The sequence below is a fragment of the Echinops telfairi genome, unplaced genomic scaffold, assembly GCF_000313985.2.
Source record: "Echinops telfairi isolate 266 unplaced genomic scaffold, ASM31398v2 ScPeMD7_29;HRSCAF=101, whole genome shotgun sequence".
In the NCBI taxonomy this organism is placed as follows: domain Eukaryota; kingdom Metazoa; phylum Chordata; class Mammalia; order Afrosoricida; family Tenrecidae; genus Echinops; species Echinops telfairi.
Window position 1 is genome coordinate 4,390,722 of NW_022103926.1, and position 10,776 is coordinate 4,401,497.

General features: G+C 53.8%; 1 protein-coding gene across 1 annotated transcript; it reads right to left on the reverse strand.

The window, feature by feature from the left end:
• Nucleotides 1-714: 714 nt before the first annotated feature.
• On the reverse strand, nucleotides 715-7,383 carry NIPSNAP1 (nipsnap homolog 1; the record flags this gene model as incomplete). The annotated part of the gene is made up of 9 exons (XM_004715351.2): nucleotides 715-1,385; nucleotides 3,238-3,321; nucleotides 4,427-4,521; nucleotides 4,854-4,885; nucleotides 5,114-5,254; nucleotides 5,365-5,435; nucleotides 6,760-6,854; nucleotides 7,078-7,123; nucleotides 7,239-7,383. Coding segments are annotated over 9 exons (774 nt in total), but the record flags the coding sequence as incomplete, so codon positions are not given.
• Nucleotides 7,384-10,776: the final 3,393 nt, after the last annotated feature.

Below are 10,776 nucleotides of genomic sequence, written 5' to 3' on the forward strand. Positions count from 1 at the left end.
CATGCCCCCCATTGTCCCAGTGGTGGTGGGGTGGGGGTTTGGAAAGAATCACCCACTTTGGGAGACACTGATCCGGAGCTCCAAGCACCCATGTCCTAAATCCCTGGTTATACAAGGCAGTTCCTAAAACCCACGGTCACACTGTTAGTATAGAATGCATGTACCTTGGACTTGCTGAGATTGTAAATCTTTATGGAAGCAGACAGCGTCACTCTGCCTCCTGGGTAAGCTCAAAGATACTTCAGCCAAAGGAGCCCAGATAGCCCGCCAGCTCTGCCTTGCCTCTGGCATCTGCCAGTTTCTCACAGATGAAGAAAATACACTCGGCTTTGCGGTAAATATTTAATCAGTGCCATCAGTAACTCTAGCACAAGTCTTTCTGGGAGGCAGAATCAAGCTACCAAAGGGTTCATGAGATGTGAGCTTCCTGGATTCAGGCCCCCCTGAGCTACTAGCCCCTACTCCACACACCAGGTGACACAGGAGAATGAGGGTTGGGGAATGGAACATGGCTTGAGAGATAGAATGCTGGTGTGGGAAATAAAGACCCAGCTTTACCCCTTTGCCTGCAGCAGGGTGAGGGGGGACACACTATCCCCCACAAAAGGACTGGAATTACATTCAGCTTCAACCCCAAGACTTAGGGAGAATCAAATGATCCTCTCCCTGTCCAACTTGTCTTAGAACCCCTCCTGCCTGGTCTTCAGTTCTATCCTGTCTTCCTAGTGTTGGATTCCAGATGCTGCAACTCAAACCCAGGTGCTCCTTGCTCCATCTTGTCTCCAGGCCTTACTCAGTGGAATGTCTTGACCTCCTAATCTTGTGACTGTGAGAGTTTGGGGCAGTTCCAGGCCGTGGGCAGCAGGAGGGACTTGGCTCAGATAGTCTAGCGAGTGTGTGGGCCCAGTGGAGGCCAGGAACCTGGCCAGTCTTAACCACTGGCTTCCGACTCCATCTCTCACACTGGACACACTACCCTTTGTACAACTAAAGTGAACTGGGGGGGGGGGTTCTGTGGTAGTAACCAGGGCTGGGGCGTCATGAGCTCAGGCATCTTAGGGGAAGGTGTGGAAGACAGATGGCGGGCTGCAGCTCTTGTCAGAGGTCAGGGAGACAAGAAGCTTTCCAACATGAGAGGAAGAAGGAGGGCAGGGAAGGTGGCAGGGTCTGTGCAGAGCTGCCAGTCCTCAGACCTGTTGTCCTTCATTGCCCCTTTGCCTGAACTGGCGCCACCCTCAAACCCCTCCAGCGTGAGATGAAGGGGTGTGAGCAGGACTGGAAGCACCTCGGTCCGGGGCTGCCCTGGGGGTGAAGGCAACATCACTGGAGAGGCGAGATCTTCAAGGGGATCATGATCCGAGACTCCATGTGTCGCACCAAGGGGACTGTGGACAAAGAAGCAGAGGTCACCAAGGGGACTGTGGCAAGCACCCACCCCAACTGGCCTTTGCAGGTAGGGGAGACTGCATATGGGCTAAGCCAGCAAAGTCTCAGAGTCTTCCTGGAAGGCCCCATGGGAAAAGGCCAGGTTCACCACCCTGTGGAATTAGAGGGGACTGAAGTGGACTGCCGTAGCCCTGGTGGCATACTGGGTTCCATGTTGGGCTGCTAACTTCAAGGTCAGCAGTTCTAAACCACCACAGGACAACAATGAGGCTTCCTACTCCTCGAAGAGTTCGCGTCTCCAGAACCCGCGGGGCAGTTCTACTCGACGGCAGTCAGTTTGGTGTTTGATTGAGTAGTGGGTCACGTGTTGGCCTGCTCACCTGGAGGTCTTCACTTCAGACCCACCAGCCACGGTGTCGGAGAATGATGACGCTTTCCGCTCCCATAAAGATTTACAGTCTTGGGAGGGCGAGGGTGGGAAGAAGAAGCAACAGACTGGAGGGCTGGCTGCATGATGGCACTAATTTGGTGACTGGGAGGATTGGGGCTCCGTAAGAAGATCTGGGGGTGGGGCTGGGGGGAGTGGTGGAAAATTGGTGTGAACTATTGACTGCACAGTCGGTGGTCTAAAATGTAAACTCCCCCACCTGATTCACAGCAATAATTCAAAGACTCTTCCAAAAGAAGTAAGTAAATAAATAGAACTTGCAGCCTTGGAAGCCCACAGGGGCAGCTCCGTCCTATAGGGTCTCGATGGGTCTGAATTGGCTCCATGTCAGGGAGGTTGGTGTTGTCCTTAGGTGCAGAGGCCCCTGGTGGCCCTGCTGGGTAAGCATTGGACTGTTGAGTGCGGGCAGGGTCAGTGGTTCAAACCCACGGGCTACTCTGCCAGAGGAGAAGGAGGTTATCTGTTTCCGGGAAGATCGGTGGCTGTGAGTTAGAATCAGCTCAGTGGCAATGAGTTTGAGTCGTCTCCATGGTAATGAGAGACACATTTTTTTAAAAAGGAACATTCGGTATCAAATATCCGGTACATGTGGAAAAAGCAATGAGCCTAGTGCGTTCATGGATATGGTGAAGAACAAAGATAATGTAGAGGCAATAACAAGAAAATAAATATGGTGATAGTATGCCGGCAGAGCAAGCTGCAAGGGAGTCAAGTGGCTGAGGTTTGAAAAACACTGGTTTAGTCCAATGGCCTCATGTAACAAATGGGAAAACTACAGGCCAAGGTCACCTGGAAGTGGACACTCCCTCCTACCCAGAGCTGCTCAAACTTGAATACGCCCACAAATCACCAGTCATGTCCAATGTCTCAAAGCTCTTAAAGTATTGATTCTGATTCTGTAGGTCTGGGAGGGCCTGGGATTCTGCACTTCTAATAAGCTCCTCCAGAAGGCTGATGGAGTCCGCTGGGCACCACTCCGAGTAGCCAGGCTCCCACTGACTCCTTCAGCAAACACACCAGCTGCCATCTATATGCTCCTCAAAACCAGGGACAGGCTTCTGTTCATCTGTCTTCTCCACCCACCTTCCCACCTCACCAAGGGCTCACAGTCAATGCCTACCAAGTCCAGATGGTTCTCAGGGGTCACCAACAAAGTGGCAAACTCCCTCAGCAGAAACAGCAGGCCCTTTTGCGTGGTGTCCTCCCTCCGAGCAAGCCCCTGGGCAAAGCCCTCGTTGTAGATTAGCTGCAGGAAGCTTCCCGACAGCTGAGGGGTGACCCAGATGGAAGCTCACTAGCTCTGTCTTCCCCATCGCTGGAGGTGATCAGTGAGGCTGGACCTCCGGCAGAAGGGCTCCTGGCAGAGGACCAAGGGCCCACTGACACCCACAAACAGCCCGCACCTGTGTAGTACACATTCTCATCCCAGCCTCTCTTCCTCCAGGCAGCGTTTCGAGTCTCCTCCCGGGACTGCAGGTCTTTATAGGCTGTGGGAGAGAGGACACAGGCTCATCCCCCCTGCCCCCTGCTCCTACTGCCCCAAACCCTGCCCTGCCATCTCCTCCTCCCCAAGATGCTTTGGGCTGTTAGCAAGCCCTGTCTCATTTGATAACCACATCTAGCCCGTACAGAGGCTGACAGCTCCCCAACTTCTGTTTCCGGCCCGGACCTCTCCTGCAGGCTCTGCTTGTACATCTTATACCCCTTGGTGTCAATGGATGTACCAGCATCTCAAACGAAATCCTTCCTTGGGTCAGGTACACTCTTGGCCCTCCAAGCTGCTCCTTCCCGACTCAGTGACAGCAGAATCCACACAGCAGCTCAAGCAGGAGCCTGGGAATTCTGGAAGCTCCCTCCCTCTCTTCCGCCCCGCACAGCCAATTCATCCACAAGTCCCTTGGGTTCTACCTCCAAGCTAGCAAATGGTACTCACTGCCACCAGCTTAGGCCAGGCTACCACCCTCTCTGACCTGGCCTGATCTTACCTTCCTGGCCTTACAATCTTCTTCTCCTGCCCTCCCACACACCGCTCCACACACGGCTGCCAGAGGAACCACATCCGAACAGAAATCAGATTATCTTGCTGAGGCTTCAAATACTGCAGCAGCCTTGCCTTGCAATCGGAGGGAAAACCCTCCTACCATCCCCTCCTGGTCTGTGAGGTCCAGCCTGATTTTCCTTGGGCCCCAGTCCTACCCCAGCACCCTACACTCTTCCCTGCCCTCAACATACTGATCTCCTTTCTCCTCCTCCAAACCCTTTGCAGATATTGTTCCTTCCACTTGGAATGCCCTTCCTGCAGCATCTCAGCGCTGGCTCCTTCTCACCCTTTAGCTCTGTTCTTACATCTCATCCCCTCAGAACTCCCGCCCTTGGCTACCCAAGCCAAGGGAGGTCTCCTATGTTTCGCTCTATGGCATCTGTTCATTTCTTTTCTGCAAGGCCATTTGTGATCCTCTCAACTAATCTTGCTTGTGAGTTCCCACCTGAGGTGGTCTCTCCTCAAGCCAGCAAGTCAGCTCCAGGAGGGTACCAGTATCCCCACTGTCCACACCGACTGTCAAAGGGCTCCCAGAGGGGCCCCCAGCCTACCCCAGAGATGGTGCACGACGTAGAGTTCTCCTATCTGCGAGAAGAAGCCACCAACTGCCTCCTGATTCTCCTGCCGGTACTTGATGGCCCGGGCCCTAGGGAAAACAGAAAAGTCTCTGCAGCGGCCAGAACACGGGGCCATCTGGAATGTGGCCGGTGCACAGGGTTCCTTGAAGGGTGTCCCCAGGCTGATTCCTTGGCCCCCCACCTCCTGGGGGATAGCCATGCCCCTGACCCTCCTGGAGCAGCAGGTACCACTGCATGCTCTCCCAGTGCAGGCCTCCACTCAACCAGCAGGCCCTTCCCCCCCGCTTAGACCTTTTCCTCCCGGCACCCTGGAGGGCAGAGGATGCTGGGTGCCCTACAACACAGCCCTGGGGAAGGATGATACGCACGCCCCTCCCCAGCACTCAACACGGCCACTCACCAGTTGTTCCCCCACTCGATCATGGTCCCCGGCTGAAAGAGGCAGAGAAGGGGTGTGAGTGAGCCCTTGGGCCCTGCCCAGTGTCAGCTCTCCAGAGGTGCTGCTCAGCCCCACGCCGGCCCTGCCTCACACATAAGGATGTGTATGTGGACAGGGGTGAGTACATGAGGGGAGGCCCGAGGACCAGTCTGGGTGCCCAGGGCCCACCTCAGGGCAACCTGCACCACAGAGCTTCAGCAGGGGAGGTGGGAGGCGGGCACCTTGAGCTTGTAGGTCCTCAGCTCATAGATGTTGGGGCCCGCCCGGGGCTGTGGCTCGTTCCAGAAGCTGAACTCTAGAAGCAGCTGGTTCCTCCGGGACTGCAGCATGTGACTCCGTTCCTTCCGGAACTCCAGGTACTCCTATGAGCAGGGCAATCAGGAAGTGCCCCCACCAAACCTGGGGGCCTGAGCTGGACCATCATCCAGAGAGGATGGCCCAGGGGTGCGGGCCTGGCCGGAGGGCAACCTACCTTATTGTTCTTGAGCTTGTTCATGCAGTCCATGAGGGCTGGGTAGCCACCGGAGAATCGCCACAGGTGCACTGTCAGTGGTTGGGGGGCTGGGTCAGAGCCTGCTGGGACCCCACCCTGCTCACCCTAAGGCCAGCTCGTGTGTGTGTGTGTGTGTGTGTGTGTGGTGCCCAGCCTGGCTGAGCGCCCTGTTTTCATCAGGAAGTCTTGCTGTGACCACAGCAAGTGGATCGGATATTCTCCTGGGAGCAGCAAGCCGGAGGCTGGCTGAGAGGAGGGATGGGTCTAATGGGCAGACACCCAAGACTCTCCAGCACAGCGAATTACAGAAACCCAATGAAGCCAACACAGTACCCTGTGCTCCGAGGGCCACCCCAGGTGCTTAAAGGGTGGGGAAGGACATTTCCAGACACCCTGCCATGGTACCGTCTCATGACATAGCACCCAGAGCTCAGCACGGAGAGAAGTGAGGGCCAGGGCTGTGGGTGGAAGGATGCTTACTTTTCCCTGAAAACACTCAGCCGGATTTGAATTGCTGTCATCACATCCTTCTAATAAAGCTGCCTTTGAGCCCGTTCCGACTCATGGCAGCTCCACAACAGGGTCCGGCACCATCCCCACACTGTGTGACCCACTCCCCGCTTTCCAAGCAAGTGCAACGGCCAGCATGGTCAAGGATGAGCAGGCTGGCTTAGTGAGCTCCCTGTGGCCAGCAGTGCGCGTTCCCTGTGCTGTGCAGACAGGCTAACCCAGTGCCAACCAAGATGGCAGCCAAGGCTGGGGTTGGCACTTGAAATACACCTGAGTGTTTCATTTCTTTCATTTTAACTTAAATTTCAGTAGGGTGAGTTGCTATTGGCTGCCATTTTGAACGCACCGATCTACATGCTAAGACCCTTTTGAGTGACTGAGATGCCGGGGGCCAAACAACTTCATGGGTGGGGTTCTGGCAGCCAGCACAAACTGAGCTGGGCAGTCCCGAGAGCACTCCTGGAAAGTAGTAAGGAACCAGCTCCAACAAGTGCCCCCATTTATTCCACCAGCGGACGGGGAAGGCCGAGGGGTCAGCCAGGTCTGGGAAGAGACTGGTGAGCAGGCAGGTCGTGACGAGGGCAGGACCAGGGCTGAGAGGAGGCAAGGGCTGCGGTCCCGGGAGAGAAAGAATGTGTAGGCCAAAGAAAGAGTGTGCACACTGGCCTGGAAATAGAGGGTCCAGCTGCTGAGGTGAGAAGCAAGAAGTTCTGAGTTGGGGGCCACACAGGGAGCAGGGGAAGGAGGAGCTGAGTCTGGGTGGGGCCGGGCTCCTGGACCCTCCAGGGCCATAGCCAGGGCGGTGGGAGCCATGATGGGTAGATAAGCAGGGGAGTGAGAGGAGGGGTGATGGCAGTCCCTTACCTGCCTGGTCCTGCTCCCCGTACCAGGTGTTCCAGTTGCCTACCAGTGAGCACGGGTAGTCCTCGTCCAGGTGCAGCTTGGGCAGCACAGCCTCCCTGGGGAAGAGACAGAGAGGGGACAGACTCACACCCTGGAGCAGGGCCCCTGGGACAAGGCTGGGCCTTTCTCTCAGCTCATCTTTTAAGATCAGAGGCTTTAGGCCTTCCAGCTCTGGAATCTGCAGGCCCTCGTTTCTGCAAGGAGCATGGAGCAGGGAGGGGACCCAAGGGGCTGTGGGAGGGAAGGGGCGAAGCAGAGCCAGGGCAGCAGGGCGCTCACGTCAGGCTGTTGTAGGCATCCAGACACTCAGGCTTCACATTGTGAACTACGAGAGAGCAGAGAAGGGTACATGAAGCCGAGGCTGGGTACGTCTGTGGGGGACCCTCCCATCTCCCTGCTGGGGTGTCTCGGGCGGGGCCAGCAGCACAGCAGCCACTCACATTGGATCTTGTACAGGTTGCTGGTCTCCTTCTTGGACAGCAGGGTCGAGTGGGCATCCTTCCGGGGATCCACCTTATGGACAAAGAGGGAGCGGAACCAGCTGCCTTCGCTGTCCTTGGAATAGAAGCTGCAGGACAGAGGAGTTCAGGAGAGATCATGCTCTTCCGTCGGGGTGGAGGGGGGGAGTTCTGGTTCTTCTGTCTGCTCAGCTGCCATGCTTCCTGGGGCCCAGCCCCACAAATTGCTAAGAAGGAGGCCACAGGATCCCAAGGTAGTGCCAGTGTGTGAAATATCAATGGCATTGGCTGGGCAAACCTGGTCCTTTCCAGGGACCTCAGCTGTCTTGTCTGCCTTCAAAGTTCTGCAGGGCCTCAGGAGGTCAGGAGAGGTGGCCTTCCTCCCTCTCTCCCTGGCCTCCCTGCTTCCACTTCAGCCCCTCCCAGGGCAGCCTCTACGTGGGATCAGCCCTAGAGCCCTTGAGATCCCCAGTCTTGTCAGTCTCCTCTCTGGTACCCGCACCTGTATACCCCGCCTCTCAGGCATGTTCCTCCCCGTACCGCACCAGGCTGTTTGATGCTGGTCTAAGCTTTCTTTGTAAGTTCTGTCCCCTCAGATGACAAGGCTGCCTTTGGCCTGTGCCCCCTCCTGACCCCCACACATGGATAGACAAAGACAAATAAGCCTTGTCCTTGATGTGGTCACAGTCCGCTGGGAGAACAGGGCCTTAGAACACAGTGGCAACAGCTGGGCAAGCCCAGGTGAGCAGGGCCTCCACTCAGCCTCTGGTGGTGGTGATGGTCGGGGCCGACTCCAAGGAGAAAGAGGGGTTGGCGGGGTCTCCAGAGCTGGTTTTGCATTTCCCCAGGCAGACAGGAGGGAAACACATTGCAAGGTGAGATTTACTGGTTCAGACAACATTCAGTTGGCAAGCATCCGCCCTGCCCAGCTCCCTAAGATGCTGCACAAGAATGAATGAATGAATGAATGAATGAGGGACACCTGCTTTTCCCATGAGACTGATGGTGCAGAACAGAGGGGCCTAATACCAGGTGGCCCCAGACCCCCCAAACGACTTGTCCCCTCAAAGTCCCAGCAGAGTTGCGCTCATTTTGAAGTTGCCAGAGGCTATACGTCTGTCTCTCAGGGTTCTGGGGCCATTTGCAGCCAGGCTTGATAAGCAAGTCTCCCCAGAGGGCATGGCCCAGCCAGGGAGCTACCCATGGAGGGTCTGAGGGTTGGCAAATCCTCTTTTTAAGCCTTTCTGTGGCTAGAATAAATGCTTTCCAAATAAAAGAATTACTTGTTCCCAGAGAGGTAGCTGAGGGCGTTTAAAATACACTTTAACCAGAACTAGATGGCACCCAACTGCTCTGAAAGGCTCACATTTGGAAGTCTTGGATAGACTTGGATAGATAAGAGAGGCCAGGCTAGGCCCAGAACAAAACCATACCCAATGTGAGCGGGGTAGGGAGCATGGAGTGGAGACCCAATGCCCATCTGTAGACAATTGGACACCCCCCTCACAGAAGGTTGGATAGATAAGAGAGGCCAGGCTAGGCCCAGAACAAAACCATACCCAATGTGAGGGAGGTGGGGGCATGGAGTGGAGACCCAATGCCCATCTGTAGACAATTGGACACCCCCTCACAGAAGGTCACAGGGAAGAGATGCACCAGTCAGGGTGCAGTATAGCACCGATGAAACACACAACTTTCCTCTAGTCCTTTGGTGCTTCCTTCCCCCCCACTATCATGGCCTCAATTCTGCCTTACAAACTGGATTAGAAAAAGAAAAAAACAAAAACAACAAAAAAAGACAAACCGATTAGACCAGAACATGTACACTGCTACAGATAAGAGCCTGCAACACAGGGAATTCAGGATAGATCAACCCCTCAGGGCCAATAATGAGAATAGAGATATTAGAAGGATTAGGGGAGGGTGGGGGGAGAACAGGAGAATCAATCACAAGGATCAGCCTATAACCTCCTCCCAGGGGGATGAATAATGGAAAATGGGGTGAGGGGTGATGGAGGACGATGTAAGATACAAAAATAATAATCGATAACTTATCAAGGGTTCATGAGGGAGAGTGGGCAGGGGAGGGAGGGGGAAGAAATGGGGAGCTGATAACGTGCTCAAGTGGGGAGAGACTGCTTTGAAAATGATGGTGGCATACGTGCAAATATGCTTGACACACTGGATGAATGTATGGATTGTAAAGAGATGTAAAAGCTGCCATAAAATGATTTTTAAAAGAAAAAAATGAAAAAACAGAAATTAGATTAGTTATCATTCCTCAAAAAAAGAAAAAAGCTCCCAATAAAAGAAAAAAAGGAAGAAAGAGCGAGGCCAGGCTTATTGTTCAATAGAGAGTGGTGAAACCCCCAAAACTATGGCCCTTACCCTTCCAGTCTGGGACTGAACTCATCATCACATTCAAACCATCAACCACTGGAGTCAACAGAGCTGCATTTATCCCAGGACATAGGCGAGGAGGAGAAACAGAAAACTGGAAATACAGGGAGGAAGTGGGGTAAGAGAGAGTACATTTGAAGGGCTTGCAATGGATAACTTGAACCAGGATGTGTACGAACTGCTCAAGTAAAACTATGATCTGTTCTATAAACCTTTATTCAATCCACAAGACGTTGGAAGTTGGAGGCAGGTAAAGAAGGTTTGTGACGATCGGGAGAAGGAACAGAGACAAGTTTGCTCTCTGTTTTTTGGGGGGAAAGCTACAGATTTTTGCTTTGTGCACTTCTGAGTCCATGGGCCTTTTCTGTTGCGGTGCTTGTATTTGCTTTATTAGCCAAAAGCCAATTTTCATTAGACAGGCAGTGTGGTGCATGAAATATGTGGACCAGAGTATGGGATTTTGCTATAAGTAACTCCCACAAGTGGCCTCCTGTCTAACAGGGACCTGGGATCAGCCCTGAAGTTGGAAGATCCCTTTGAATTTGTTCAATGATCTTACATTGTTGTTAGGCGCCATTCACTTGAGTCAGTGATTCTGTGAACAATAAAACGAAATACCACCTTGTGGGAAACAGAAGGATTTCTCCCAAGTTGTCGCCCTCAAATAGATGCCAAACCTAGCTGCTTGCTACACGGGGCAGATGACTGTACACATGGAGGTCAACAGAAGTTGGTCAGGGGTTATTCTCCCTAAGGGTTATCAGCCATCCAGAGCAAGCAGTCACCACTGTTTATCCCACACCAAGTAGTGCCCACTCCCTTCTGATAAAGATAGTAGTAGATTGTTTCCCTGAAGGAGAGCCCAGGGAGGTCAAGCCCACTCAAGTGTAACCAAGATTAGGCCGCCATCATGAATCTAGGGTCTACCCCTCTTGTCACATGTATCCCTCTAGTCCTTCCCCTTCCTATTCTGTGTCCACCTCTAGCTCATCCCCTTCCTGTTACGCCTGTGCCCATTGTAAATCCCTCTCCTATTGCTTGTAATGCCTATTGTACATCCCCTTCCTATGATGTGTATGCCTAATGTACTGCCCCTTCCTGTGACGTGTGGTTACCTATA